The sequence below is a fragment of the Protomyctophum bolini genome (assembly GCF_963924005.1).
Source record: "Protomyctophum bolini genome assembly, chromosome: 3".
Taxonomy (NCBI): Eukaryota; Metazoa; Chordata; class Actinopteri; order Myctophiformes; family Myctophidae; genus Protomyctophum; species Protomyctophum bolini.
Window position 1 is genome coordinate 39,396,919 of NC_137864.1, and position 15,762 is coordinate 39,412,680.

Here is a 15,762-nt window from a genome sequence, read left to right on the forward strand (position 1 = left end):
TTTTAGAACCACTGCTGGTTTAAACAACACCAAACCCACAGCCCACAACCATAGATTATATGACCACAACAACTACCAATGTTTACAAACGCCTCAACAGAGAGAAAGCAACAAAAAGAAAAAGACCAAGTCGCTTGTTAATAAGCGGACATGGCAACAGTGTAAACGTCGCGATAGTTCACAGGTTGCCAGTCACTAGTGGTGAATCGGTCAAAGATGGCGGCGCCTCCAGAGGCAGAGAGGAGTCTGGAGTCTCTCATCAGTAAGTTCTATTATTACAGTCATCATCATTATTATTATGATTATTTAACGAACATTAGTGATGAGATGAACACCATATTCCAGGACAGATCATATCATATATGAACCATATATAATGACAGCTGACACATCTCTCTTTCTAGACATCAACACAAGACACAATGGCAAATGGAATGTAAATAAAGTGCAACCTTTTTTTTTTTTAAAGGTGCTTTTTTTTTTTTTAAATAAATACAATCTCATCCAGATCAATCATATATATTATAATAATGTGTTGTCATCATAAACCAGTGCATACATATTTGTGTTCTAATGTAAGGCAAATGTGTCAGTTCAAGTAAGGATTATGATTTCTGTACAGAGATTGTATTATTATTTGTTTTTTATGAATCCAAACTTAAAAGCCATCATATAATTAAGTATATTTAAGTATGCTAATGTCTTCATACTGCTGGCTGACTGACTGACTGACTGATGATGATCACACATACACACACACTATAAGCCCCTCTCGGAACCCCCTGGGTCAGCCCAATCCGAACCGAACCGGGCTGACCCGTTTGAGGGCTTCTGAATGTGTGAACTCTAGTTTACAACGTACACCGCTGCGAATTATCCTGTGGCGCGGAAGCAGTGCCGTCGAGTTCTGATGATCCTCATGGGGGCTACCCGCAGCCCCGCAGCCCCGCCTCCCCGCACCCCCCCCCCCCCCCCCCCCGCAGCGGTGGAAAAAAAGAAGTTGATGTTTTCACTGGTACTTTGGGTAGGCTACAGAATTGCGTTGGGGGGGGGGGGGACTGTCGCGGGCGAGCGGAGCGAGGCCGCCGCCGCGGATTTATTTATTTCCCTAATGGTCTGTAATGTTAATATAAAATGTCCACGAAAATCTTCATGGGGGCTAAAAGGGGCTATTTAATTCTTCATGGGGGCTGTAGCCCCATAGCCCCCACAGAGTCGACGTCGTTGCGCGGAAGCCGTTAAGTATTTTTAATCGATGTTTGACCGATTCGGAAGCTTTGATTCCTCTCTTCCTTCCTTGTTTATTTACCGTTTATTGTACCGCCTCCCGCTGCGGGGTTGGCTTGTGCGTGGCTACGTTCCTGCCTCTGATCTGCTCCGTCATAGCTATAGCGCCACTAGCTAGCCAGATAGGCGGTACAATGAGGTGTCAATAAACAATGTAGGAAGAGAAGAATCAAAGCGACCAAATCGGTCAAACACGGTTAAAAATATTTAACGGCTTCCGCGGAACAGGAGAATTCGCAGTGGTGTACGTTATTGTAAACTAGAGTTCACACATTCAGAAGCCCTCAAACGAACAGAAGCCCTCAAACAGCGCAGAAGGGACGTATATCCGACGGTATTTATGTTTATTTATGTCTGCGTACCCGGTGGCAGGGTAGAGGTGGAATAGGACCCCATGGTAACTGGGTCTCAAAAATGTCAGAAACTTCAGTACCATTGGGTTCTGACTTGTGGGGCTACACACACACACACGTGTCTGTGAGTCACGCCCACACGGAAACACACTTCATAGATGGATTCGAGACGAGGACTTTTTAGTTCTTAAACATATGTTCACGAATTTTCAAAAATAGATCTGCTATCTTTCAATAGCTAAAGTATTACATAATGCTTAAGACACCAACAGGGGGACACCAATAATATCATAGATGGAGTCATGGATTCGAGACCAAGACTTTAGTTCTTTAGTGACACAAACTACTGGAGAGTACAATGTGTGTTATGATGATGATCAACTCCCTCCCACTGTTAAAAACTGGACCAACTGGAGCAGCCACTGATGTCAACACATCACATCTGGAGCTGCCACTGCCTGACGTCTTTTGATGTGAAGAGGGTATAAAACCAGTGCACTACGCAGTAATGCATCATGAATGAACCTGAACGGTTGTTATAAAGCATGAAGTGGGTCATCTCTCCTTCTCGACACTTTTAAAGACGCCTGTGCTGCTCTGCCTATAGGCTACTGCGTTTCAGTCCACTGGGGGAGACTAACAGTGTTTTGGGTCTGGCTGTTTTCTCCTAATTTGAGTGAACGCCCTTGATTATTTTTTTTAGCCAAGATCTGCTCATTGAGGTGATGTGATGTCTTGACTCGTGTGTGTGTGTGTGTGTGTGTGTGTGTGTGTGTGTGTGTGTGTGTGTGTGTGTGTGTGTGTGTGTGTGTGCGTGTGCGTGTGTGCGTGCGTGCGTGCGTGCGTGCTTACAGACAAGGCCACCAACCCTCAGAACAAGGACACTGACTGGAGTCACATCAAGTGTTTTTATGAGCAGCTCAACGACGAACCAGACGGGTGAGAGAAGTTATGTTGCTGCTACATGTATAGCAATAGCTGATGAGACACAGAGAGCGCGCCGGCATCAAGGGTAGAACAACGTATATGTTGCACCAGGCGTCAATGGGCTAGAAGGGTGAGAGAAGCTGTCTTTAGCTTACTGTTCTTGTCTAGAATGGTGAGAGAAGAATGTCTTTAGCTCTGAAAGAATATATATTATTCAATGATTTCAGGCACATTTTCACGATAAAAAAAAAAAACAGATCTACAAGCTCGTAGCGCGGCACAGAGTGCCGCGCTACGAGCTTGTAGATCTGCTATTTATCAATAGCGAAAGTATAACATAATGCTAAGAACACCAAAAGGAATGGGTTAACTTGAACAGGTTCTCCACACAGCCATGCTCTGGTGGTGCAGACAGTTAGATAGATCTTCTCATTTTAAACCGTATCACAGCGTATAGGTAAATACAATAAAAAACAGTGAAACGGCGAAATGAAAGTAAACTTGTTTTTGTCGAGTGCACGTGACATTTCACAGATTCATCAAATCATTTGTACATAACACAGCAAAAACACACACAATTCCTCTTCTTAAATGGTGCATAGCGCCTTTACATAGATTACATTCACCCATTCACACACACATTCCCACACCTTTACATAGATTGTGCATTACATTCACCCATTCACACACACATTCCCACACCTTTACATAGATTGTGCATTACATTCACCCATTCACACACCCATTCACACACCGATGGCGGCAAGAAACCATGCAAGGCACCAACCTGCACATCAGGAGCAATTTGGGGTTCAGTGTCTTGCTCAAGGACACTTCGACACTAACTCTGGGGGAGCCCCACAGGGTTCGAACTGGTACACACTAGTCTCGACAGCTTGCCAACGTAGAAAAGATGAATAATCTTTTGTAATTGCTTTTTTTTTCAGCCCACAGCTGGCAACCAGACTCCTGGCGCACAAGATCCAGTCACCTCAGGAGTGGGAGGCCATGCAAGCGCTGATGGTACAGTAACACATTACATTATTTATTACATCATTATGTACTGATGCTACAGTAACATTTATTACTGTACTAATGGCACAGTAACAAATTACATAATACATTACATTAATATTACACAGCTCGGTTCAATGCTTGATTCTGATTGGTCACTCTGCATAACAGACCGTTCCGCTCTAACTAAACAACATGACAGCTGTAAACTAACACACAGTCATTTAACTAAACAACATGACAGCTGTAAACTAACACAATGTCATTTAACTAAACAACATGACAGCTGTAAACTAACAGTCATTTAACTAAACAACATGACAGCTGTAAACTAACACAATGTCATTTAACTAAACAACATGACAGCTGTAAACTAACACACAGTAATTTTACTAAACAACATGACAGCTGTAAACTAACACACAGTAATTTAACTAAACAACATGACAGCTGTAAACTAACACAATGTCATTTAACTAAACAACATGACAGCTGTAAACTAACACACAATGTAATTTAACTAAACAACATGACAGCTGTAAACTAACACAATGTCATTTAACTAAACAACATGACAGCTGTAAACTAACACACACTGTCATTTAACTAAACAACATGACAGCTGTAAACTAACACACACTGTCATTTAACTAAACAACATTGCTTTCAAGAATGTTTTTGAAGACATTTTAAACGAGAAATAGACTATGCTCTACCCGAAAAATTTGATCAACACTCAACACTTCCTTGTTTTCATTACCGTTAAGCAAGGCAGTACTTTGTTTTGTTGTCACTTTTGAGTTCATTTATTACTTACTTACTCTTCCTCATCCCATGGTTTAGGGGGCCATAGGGGTATCATTGTGGACCCCCTAGGCCATGGGATTTTTATAAATGTATTATTTAAATTATTAATGTGTGTAATAAGCGGGATAATGTCTGCATGTATGTTTTCCTACTCAGGTTCTGGAGACGTGTATGAAGAACTGTGGAAAACGCTTTCACCTGGAAGTAGGAAAGTTCCGCTTCCTCAACGAGCTCATCAAGGTGGTTTCACCCAAGGTACTGACCGGATGAAATGTTCTTATCAAGGTACTGACCGGATGAAATGTTCTTATCAAGGTACTGACCGGATGAAATGTTCTTATCAGGTGGTTTCACCCAAGGTAGTGACCGGATGAAATGTTCTTATCAAGGTGGTGACCGGATGAAATGTTCTTATCAAGGTAGTGACCGGATGAAATGTTCTTATCAAGGTGGTGACCGGATGAAATGTTCTTATCAAGGTAGTGACCGGATGAAATGTTCTTATCAAGGTAGTGACCGGATGAAATGTTCTTATCAGGTGGTTTCACCCAAAGTAGTGACCGGATGAAATGTATTTGGGGACCCCCATTAACCCCTTCTCCTCTGCAGTATTTAGGTTCCCGGGCTCCAGAGCCGGTGAAGAACAAGGTTCTGGAAATGATGTACAGTTGGAGCGTCGGGCTGCCAGAGGAGACCAAGATAGCAGACGCCTATCTGATGCTGAAGAAACAAGGTTAGCAACACGCCTATCTGATGCTAAAGGTTAGCAACACGCCTATCTGATGCTAAAGGTTAGCAACACGCCTATCTGATGCTAAAGGTTAGCAATACGCCTATCTGATGCTAAAGGTTAGCAACACGCCTATCTGATGCTAAAGGTTAGCAACACGCCTATCTGATGCTAAAGGTTAGCAACACGCCTATCTGATGCTAAAGGTTAGCAACACGCCTATCTGATGCTAAAGGTTAGCAACACGCCTATCTGATGCTAAAGAAGGTTTCTGTCTTCCAGGTCTTGATAGATGGTTCATGTTAAGGTGACGTGTCTATATATGGGCATGTTAAGGTGACGTGTCTATAGAGCGTCGCAGTCCCGCCCCCTTTCATGACGACGCCAGGCCCAGGAAATGAATCCCAATGAATTTTCCCCATAGACATTTCAAAAAGTTTTTATTTAAAGACCTTTTAAGCGTCGTACGAAGCCAACTCGAGTCGTGACATCATGACAACAAACAAACAAAATTTTGTTTTTTCTACTTTCTAATTCTTTGTTCGGCCCAAAACATTGTGTTTATTGTCATGATTTGTCACGACAAGAGTTGTCTTTGTCTGTGGCGTAAACGTCTTTAAATAAATACTTTCTGAAAAGTCTATGAGGAAAATTAACAGGGATTTCTTTTCCGGGTCTCTCGGGGGGCGGGACCGGGACGCTCTATACATGGTTCATGTTAAGGTGACGTGTCTATATATGGGCATGTTAAGGTGACGGGGTCCTTGCTGTCTTCCAGGTATTGTCCAGCAGGATCCAGTGCTTCCTGACGACAGACCCCTCCCTCCCCCACCGCCCAGGACCAACGCTCTGTTTGAGGACGAGGAGAAGTCTAAGGTAATGTAATGCTAGTTTACCTCTCTTCAACTAGTTTACCTCACTTCAATCCTTCAGGGACTCAACTAGTTGACCTCTCTTCAACTAGTTGACCTCTCTTCAACTAGTTGACCTCTCTTCAACTAGTTTACCTCTCTTCAACTAGTTTACCTCTCTTCAACTAGTTTTCCTCTCTTCAACTAGTTGACCTCACTTCAATCCTTCAGGGACTCAACTAGTTGACCTCTCTTCAACTAGTTGACCTCTCTTCAACTAGTTTACCTCTCTTCAACTAGTTGACCTCACTTCAATCCTTCAAGGACTCAACTAGTTTACCTCTCATCCATTCTCCTCGGTTCTTCCTCTCTTCCATTCTTCTCCTCCTCTGTTCTCTCCATCCTGTAGACTCTGTCTCGGTTACTGACCAGCGCCGACGCTGACGATCTGAAAGCAGCAAACAAACTCATCAAGGAAATGGTGCAGGAGGTGAGTCTGTTTGTTTAACAAGCTGACCATATATGGGCTGTCACACCGTTAGTGTCAGTGTATGTTATTTCTCATAATGTATTTATTTCTAATTTAGATTAGTCTGTCACAATACTGAACGCTCCACACGTCCCAGACTCTTCTCCCTTCTGGCTCCAAAACTATGGAATGAACTTCCCATTGCAGTCAGAACTACAGACTCACTCCTAATCTAAACTATGGAATGAACTTCCCATTGCAGTCAGAACTACAGACTCACTCCCAATCTAAACTATGGAATGAACTTCCCATTGCAGTCAGAACTACAGACTCACTCCCAATCTGAACTATGGAATGAACTTCCCATTGCAGTCAGAACTACAGACTCACTCCCAATCTAAACTATGGAATGAACTTCCCATTGCAGTCAGAACTACAGACTCACTCCCAATCTAAACTATGGAATGAACTTCCCATTACAGTCAGAACTACAGACTCACTCCCAATCTAAACTATGCCAGACATGGCCAAAGCGTTTCCGGGGGTCCCAAGACAAAACCGTTGAGAACCTGTTCTAGGTAGTTTTGTACTACTACTACTGTTGTTGCTGCCCCCTGCTGTCCAGGACCAGCAGCGCACAGAGAAGGTGTCCAAGCGACTGAACACCATTCAGGAGGTGAAGGAGAGCGTTGGTCTGCTCAACCAGCTGCTGGGAGCCTACAGCGCCCCTGGTGGCCACAGCAGGGAGCACATCTCCCACAGCAACCAGGAGCTCATTAAGGTATGTCTAAAACCAGCTGCTGGGAGCCTACAACGCCCCTGGTGGCCACAGCCGGGAGCACTGAAGTAGTGAACACTGGCGATGGTGGAGGAATCAGTCGATGTGTTAAACCTTATGTTATTAACAACACAATCATTGCCGGAAGTGCATCAAAATAGAAGCTCCGGGGTGCCAGAGTTGTCTGATCGCTTTTACTCTGAAAGCCATGAACCGGAAACACTTTCTTAAAAAAGTTGACTTTACAAAGTGACCTCACAATCCCCGATCATCTTAATTTATTTATATACGCTCCAAAAAGCGTTCATATTTTGCCGGAGAGACGGATGAGGAGCAGAAATGAAGCGCCAGCATATCGATCCTTTCATCACCACGGAGAGCGCCCTGGATAAGGAGATACGAGTCATTCTTTCCGCCGCGCTAACATGGGAGTCAATGACAAGCTAATAATTGGACAGAGCGTTAGCATACGGCAAGCGAAAAGCGAAATGCCAAAAAAACAAAAAGGAAAATTTCTGAATATTCTTATCTCACCCCGTATCTTGGAGGGTGCGCTAGGACGGCCACACACGTCGAAGGCACCTCTCGGTTCCAATCCTTATGACGTTCAGGTGCGTCCTATGAACTGAAACGGTTATTATATTATTATTAATGTGTTAAACCTTATATCATTTACTTTGTTTTCCGCTGGCCTGTATACCTACTGGCCCCTCCTTGTTTCCCTCTACGCCTTGTCTCCTCACCAATAGCTGATCTACAAGCTCACAACATGCCCCAGCTCAGTTCTGCTAGTTGTAGCGTGTTCACCTATTTTGTCTGAATGTTGGACCAGAGTTCAAGAGGTCGTTTGTGTGTGTCTGATGTTTGGCAGGATCTGTACCAGCGCTGCGAGAAGATGAGACCGACGCTGTTCCGACTAGCCAGCGACACAGAGGATAACGACGAAGCTTTGGGTGAGAACATGTTAACTATAGCTTCAGGTGGTCAAGTCAAAGTCAAAGTCGTTCGTTTTGTCACACACGTTACCGCAGTGAAATTTGTTCTCCGCATTTGACCTCTGATCTCTTGGAGCGGTGAGCTGCAGCCGTGCCGCGCTCGGGAATCATTTGTTGTCGCCTGCATCAGCGACGGTTCTGCTCATGAGGGGCGTGGTGTTGAGCGTCGAAAAAATATTTGCCCGCCTCTCCTGGACAATTAATTGCCAAGGCGCGTCAGTCGCTGCCCGTCTGAAAGCGCCTTAATGTAATGCTTTTTGTAGTTTGTAGTATTCATACAACAGGTACTGTAGCTTCAGTCCATCAGTCTCATAGATTGGTCAAACAAATCCCATTCTGCTAATAAGACTCACATAGCACTTGCTAGCTGTGGCGTTCCCATGCTAACCTCTGTGGTTAGCATAGAGACAACTAACTGGTGTTCCTCTGTAGAGAGGAACACCCTGTAGAGAGAGAGAGACCACTAACTAGTGTTCCTCTGTAGAGAGAGAGAGAGACCACTAACTGGTGTTCCTCTGTAGAGAGAGAGAGAGAGAGAGACCACTAACTGGTGTTCCCCTGTAGAGAGAGAGAGAGAGAGCACTAACTGGTGGGTGCTGTGTGTGTTCCAGCGGACATCCTACAGGCTAACGACCACCTGACTCAGGTCATAAACCTCTACAGACACCTGGTGAAGGGAGAGGACGTTAACGGAGACGCTACCGCCACGCCCTCAATACCAGGTGTGTGTGCGTGCGTGCACGTGTGCGCGTGCGTGCGAATATCAGCTTCTCTTGGGCAAATTGTTTCTTCATATTCATAATATTGTCGAGGTAGAATGCTGCGGCACTAGTCGGCTGTCCAATTCATTTTAGTCACTCTAAAGAGAGACTTTAAGAGCACTTTGATGTTTGTCGGTTTAAAGCCACAGTAGTTATGGCTCCAGGTGACACATTTTGAACATGGCACTACATTCAGCACTACAGACTAAACAACAATACATGTTTTCACGAAATAAAATTAATCTTGTGAGAATCAATTCTTGCAGCGCGAGACAACAGTCCTTAGTTTAACCTCTGTGTCCCGACCAGGAAGCAGCGGCACATCGCTCCTAGACCTGGCGGGATTGGACACGGCCACGCCCACGGCAGCAGCATCGTCCAATCAGGGCAAAGCCTCGATACGAAACCCGTCGAAGGACACTACAGGCCTCAACCTGTTAGATGATGAGCTCATGTCATTAGGTAAGGTCCACTGATGATGATGTCATCAGGTAAGGTCTACTAGTGATGATGTCATCAGGTAAGGTCCACTGGTGATGATGTCATTAGGTAAGGTCTACTAGTGATGATGTCATCAGGTAAGGTCCACTGGTGAGATGTCATCAGGTAAGGTCCACTGGTGATGATGTCATTAGGTAAGGTCCACTAGTGATGATGTCATCAGGTAAGGTCCACTGGTGATGATGTCATTAGGTAAGGTCTACTGGTGATGATGTCATTAGGTAAGGTGTACTGGTGATGTCATTAGGTAAAGTGTACTGGTGATGATGTCATTAAGTAGGTACGTCCAGTGCAGAGTGGAGAGTAGGAGAGTAGCGACACGCTTTGATCTCGCCGCAAAGCGGGGTGCTATGGGCTATAGTTCCAAACATTGGAACTATCCCATTGAGACAAAGCGGGGTGCCTATGGGCTATAGTTCCACACATTGGAACTATCCCATTGAGACAAAGCAGGGTGCCTATGGGCTATAGTTCCACACATTGGAACTATCCCATTGAGACAAAGCAGGGTGCCTATGGGCTATAGTTCCAAACATTGGAACTATCCCATTGAGACAAAGCGGGGTGCTATGGGCTATAGTTCCAAACATTGGAACTATCCCATTGAGGCAAAGCGGGGTGCCTCTATGGGCTATAGTTCCACACATTGGAACTATCCCATTGAGACAAAGCGGGGTGCCTCTATGGGCTATAGTTCCACACATTGGAACTATCCCATTGAGACAAAGCGGGGTGCCTCTATGGGCTATAGTTCCACACATTGGAACTATCCCATTGAGACAAAGCGGGGTGCTATGGGCTATAGTTCCACACATTGGAACTATCCCATTGAGACAAAGCGGGGTGCTATGGGCTATAGTTCCAAACATTGGAACTATCCCATTGAGACAAAGCAGGGTGCCTATGGGCTATAGTTCCACACATTGGAACTATCCCATTGAGACAAAGCAAGAAGAATGTAAGAATGTCTGCCATTACTTCCACTGCTGTAATTTACAGCTGCAAAGAAAGAGGTTGTTATTTTATACGTGTCGATACCTTACAATGTATTGATGTTGTTCTGTAACTTCTAGGACTCAGTGAAACAACACAGAGTTCCAACGCCCAGCTGGGAGACTGGAACACCTTCCAGGTAACAGCAGTGTAACGCACGCACACACGCACGCAACGCCAGTGTTGTTTTCGTCGACTAAAACTAAGACGAAAAATGTTCGTCGACTACCTTTTTTCACTGACTAAAACTAAATAAAAACGAATCTATGATGACTAAAACTAAGACTAAATATACTGACAATTTCGTCAACAAATAATAACTAGACTAAAATGTTAGGAAGGGACTAGTGGACAAGAGATCCAGTTTTATGCTGGGTTGCATGCTGAAAATAGCAGATATACAATCTCACAACAGATATACAACAGATTGTATATCTGCTATTTTCAGCATGCAACCAAAGTGTAAAATATGTCATTACAACGACATCAAGGCCTGTCAAAAAACATTTTAGTCGACTAAATCAACTAGATTTAGTCGACTAAAATCGTATGACATTTAGTCGACTAAACCTAGACTAAACACTAGAACATTCCAGGCGACTGAAATGTGACTAAAACTAAGTGAAAACTATTCAAGAGACTATGACTAAAAACTAAAATAGAAATTTGCTGCCAAAAACAACACTGCGCAACACACGAACGCAACGCACGCATGCACACACACACACACACACACACACAGTAAACAGTTTGCCGTCTCTCTCTCTCTCTCCAGTCTTCGGACAGCGTGGACACGGCCGGCCCAGACGTCTCTGCCGCGGCCTTGTTACCGACTCTGGCGCTGATAAAACCCCAGGCTCCGTCAGCAGGGGGCGCTGCTGCTGCTCCCCCTAAAACCCTGTTGGACGAGTTGGACGTGCTGGGGAAGACCCTGTTACAACAGTCTCTACCCCCCCAGCACCGGCACGTTAAATGGTAATAACAGTCTCTGCCTCCCCAGCACCAGCATGTTAAATGGTAATAACAGTCTCTGCCTCCCCAGCACCAGCATGTTAAATGGTAATAATAACAGTCTCTGCCTCCCCAGCACCAGCACGTTAAATGGTAATAACAGTCTCTGCCTCCCCAGCACCAGCATGTTAAATGGTAATAATAACAGTCTCTGCCTCCCCAGCACCAGCACGTTAAATGGTAATAACAGTATCTGCCTCCCCAGCACCCCATTTGGTGTTTTAAGCATTATGTCATACTTTAGCTAATGAAAGATCTACAAGCTCATAGCGCGGCACGCTATCAAAATAGAATCTCTGGGTGACGGGAAGATATGACCGCTTTTACTCAGAATGGGCCAACCCACTCTGACCCGAGATCAGATTCTAAAAACAACCCGTTCTGACCTGAGATCAGATTCTAAAAATGTCTTCTACATCCTGACAGTTTAATTATTAACCCATTCTGACCTGAGATCAGATTCTAAAAATGTCTTCTACATCCTGACAGTTTTCTGAAAAAGCTATGTTTCGACTTTTTTTCAAGAATAGCAGACCTATAAGCTCGTAGCTCATATGAGCTTGTAGATCTGCTATTTTTCAATAGCTAAAGCATAGCATAATGCCAAACACCAAAATGGGTTTCCATCATGCCGCTGTCCCTCACAGGGACAAGCTGCAGCCCGCGTCCAGAGTCAGCTTACGAGACCTCCAGACCCAATCTAACGCAGGCTGTGGGAGCCCTGCTTCCAGAACCTCCAGCAGAACCCTGGGATCCATCCCCGGTCTGGCTCCTTTTGAAGACGCACTCTCTGACCACAGGATGTCCTTAGCGGACGTGACTGTGCCTCTGGAATCCATCAAACCCAGTGAGTTCACGCACGCATGCACGCACGCACCAACAAACGTTTGAAATGGATGTAGCCCTTTTGTTATCACATCACACATCACATATTCAGAATGGTGACTGTATTAATATATCTATTATTCAGAATGCTGTATTGACTGTATTAATATATCTATGGTGACTGTATTGACTGTATTAATATATCTATGGTGACTGTATTGACTGTATTAATATATCTATGGTGACTGTACTGACTGTACTGACTGTATTGACTGTGTTCTCTTCCAGGCAGAATGCTCCCGGTCACCGTGGTGGACAAGCTCAGCCTCAGGGTTCTGTTCCACTGGGCCTCATGTCCTCCGGACCGACCCGACGTCCTGGTGGTCATCATCTCCATGCTGTCCTCCGCGCCCCGCCCCCTCACCAACATCCGCTTCCAGGCGGCCGTCCCCAAGGTCAGGTCCACCCACCTCTGGTCTCTGTCTGTCCCCAAGGTCAGGTCCACCCACCTCTGATCTCTGTCTGTCCCCAAGGCAGGTCCCCCCACCTCTGGTCTCTGTCTGTCCCCAAGGTCAGGTCCACCCACCTCTGGTCTCTGTCTGTCCTCAAGGTCAGGTCCACCCACCTCTGGTCTCTGTCTGTCCCCAAGGTCAGGTCCACCCACCTCTGGTCTCTGTCTGTCCCCAAGGTCAGGTCCACCCACCTCTGGTCTCTGTCTGTCCCCAAGGTCAGGTCCACCTCTGGTCTCTGTCTGTCCCCAAGGTCAGGTCCACCTCTGGTCTCTGTCTGTCCCCAAGGCAGGTCCACCTCTGATCTCTGTCTGTCCACAAGGTCAGGTCCACCCACCTCTGGTCTCTGTCTGTCCTCAAGGTCAGGTCCACCCACCTCTGGTCTCTGTCTGTCCTCAAGGTCAGGTCCACCTCTGGTCTCTGTCTGTCCCCAAGGCAGGCCCACCTCTGATCTGTCTGTCCTCGTTGACTGAGATGTTGTTAGAAAACGCTCTGATTAAATGACATTTGTGCAGTGAGGTATTTGACGTGTGTGTGTGCGTGCGTGTGTGTGTGTGTGTGTGTGTGTGTGTGTGTGTGTGTGTGTGTGTCACCCATAGGTGATGAGGGTGAAGCTGCAGCCTCCGTCAGGCTCTGATCTCCCAGCGTTCAACCCAGTCCTTCCTCCTACAGCCATCACACAGATCCTCCTATTGGCCAACCCTCACAAGGTACCCCACACACACACACACACACACACACACACACACACACACCCTCACAAGGTGAACCACACACACCCTCACAAGGTGAACCACACACACCCTCACAAGGTGAACCACACACACACACACAAGGTGAACACTGCACACACACACACCCTCACAAGGTGAACTACACACAACTTGCATAGTTGCACTGCATGTTATAAAAACATGCAGTTATAAAAACATGCATTAATCCTGGTCTCTAAACTACCTCCCCCTGGCCAGCCGGGGCGCACACACACACACACACACACACACACAAGGTGAACATGAAATAATCTCTGTTGAGGTGCCAACTATTTTAGCCAATTTTGTCCAAAATTACCCCTGCCTCTCTACCACCCTCGGCACGTCCCTGTGCGATTGTTTTACTGTGTGCGTGTGCGTCTCTCAGGACAAGGTGCGACTGCGATACAAGCTGACCTTCAATCTGGGAAACGAGGCTCACGACGAATCCGGCGACGTAGAACAGTTCCCCCCTCCGGACACCTGGGGGACTCTTTAGTGACACGGACCCACTTCCTGTCACGTGACCTGCTGCTAGCTCTATATCAGAAGTTGAAGTTTTGCTCCCAGTTTTTTTTTTTACATTTTAATGGTTGTTTAATATTATTTGGGTTTGGTAGTAAAACTGAACTGAGGTCAGTTTTGGGGAATCAGCTTCTAACCTTGTGCCTTAATTCTTTCATGGTCTACTGTCCGCCATCCTTTTTATACATTATATAATATATACATTATGCATTTAGGTTGTTCCTTCATCCCATTCTATTCGAATCTCAACAGATCTACACATTCCTCTTTACTTTAACCCATTTAGACTTGATGTCTTCTGAATCCTGACAGTTTTCTGAAAAACCCTCATGTTTATGTCAGTCGTCCTGGGACCCCCGCCCCCAGAAGCAAAGATTTGAGTTAAAAACATTCGCTGTGAAAGAATATATATTCAAAGTTTTGCGCCACATTTTCACGATTTTTCCAAAAAGTACCGAGTGCCGCGCTACGAACTTGTAGATCTGCCATTTAGAGATAATGTCAGAAAGAGAAAAAAATAAAAAAAGGAGCAGATTGGTCATCGTCTCTATTTCAGAGCGAACATTTTTAACTAAAATATTTGCTTCTGGGGGGGGTCCCTGGAGCTACATATTTTGAGATGGGGGTCCGTGGCCCAATAGAGATAATTCTGAAAGTCCTTGACATGAAAAAGGTTGAGCGCCACTGAGTTAGCTGCTTTATAGCAGACAGTTTGAGAGGGGGAGAGGTGGTGGAGTTAGCTGCTTTATAGCAGACAGTTTGAGAGGTGGTGGAGTTAGCTGCTTTAGCAGTTTGAGAGGGAGAGGTGGTGGAGTTAGCTACTTCATATCAGTTTGAGAGGGGGAGAGGTGGTGGAGTTAGCTACTTTATATCAGACAGTTTGAGAGGGGGTGGAGTTAGCTGCTTTAGCAGACAGTTTGAGAGGGGGAGAGGTGGTGGAGTTAGCTACTTCATATCAGACAGTTTGAGAGGGGGAGAGGTGGTGGAGTTAGCTACTTCATATCAGACAGTTTGAGAGGGGGAGAGGTGGTGGAGTTAGCTACTTCATATCAGACAGTTTGAGAGGGGGAGAGGTGGTGGAGTTAGCTACTTCATATCAGACAGTTTGAGAGGTGGTGGAGTTAGCTACTTTATATCAGACAGTTTGAGAGGGGGAGAGGTGGTGGAGTTAGCCGCTTCAGCAGACAGTCCAATGGTGCGGGGTTAAGAGGTTTTGTCCGAAGCGCTTTTCACTACTTTCCATTGGTTCAATATTGTTCGAACCAACACAGACGTAAAGGGTGTTGAATAGCACCGATTTATGCCAAAAAAAGTTTTGAGGTTTCCTCCTGACAGCAACGATCACATCATATATGTGTATACATGTATATACATGTATATATATATATATATATATATATACATGTATATATATATGTATATATATATATATATACACACATGTATATATGTATATATTCTTGGATACATACTGCCCCAAACTTTGCAGGCGTGTAGCTCCAGGTCTCTTCCCTGTTGGCCCTGTAGACTGACGAGATCCTGAAATGTGTTCACGCATACATTACATTCACGCATACATTACATTCATGCAATTATGTACATTTGCCAAAATAAATAATATGCAAAGAGTAAATAAACATTTGCTGTAAATGAAGGAATTCTATTTAAGGGAAA

The 15,762-nt window shown here is 45.0% G+C and overlaps 1 protein-coding gene across 3 annotated transcripts; it reads left to right on the forward strand.

The window, feature by feature from the left end:
• Nucleotides 1-213: 213 nt before the first annotated feature.
• Nucleotides 214-15,757, forward strand: LOC308313293 (ADP-ribosylation factor-binding protein GGA1-like). 3 transcript variants are annotated; one of them, XR_013963877.1, is made up of 19 exons: nt 214-262; nt 2,495-2,579; nt 3,515-3,590; nt 4,545-4,643; nt 4,998-5,121; nt 5,897-5,994; nt 6,379-6,459; nt 7,064-7,219; nt 8,088-8,169; nt 8,823-8,933; nt 9,282-9,434; nt 10,547-10,605; nt 11,242-11,441; nt 12,125-12,324; nt 12,591-12,757; nt 13,411-13,521; nt 13,952-14,854; nt 14,929-14,978; nt 15,019-15,757. XR_013963877.1 is itself a non-coding variant. In XM_080760339.1 (17 exons), exons 1-17 carry the CDS (start codon nt 217-219, stop codon nt 14,060-14,062), a joined length of 1,959 nt encoding a protein of 652 aa, XP_080616465.1. In that variant the 5' UTR covers nt 214-216; the 3' UTR covers nt 14,063-14,992. The 3 variants fall into 3 exon arrangements, 1 of the variants encoding a protein (XP_080616465.1); XR_013963878.1 differs by lacking the exon at nt 15,019-15,757 and having other exon boundaries at nt 13,952-14,878; nt 14,929-15,015; XM_080760339.1 differs by lacking the exon at nt 15,019-15,757 and having other exon boundaries at nt 13,952-14,992.
• The last annotated feature ends 5 nt before the right edge of the window (nt 15,758-15,762 follow it).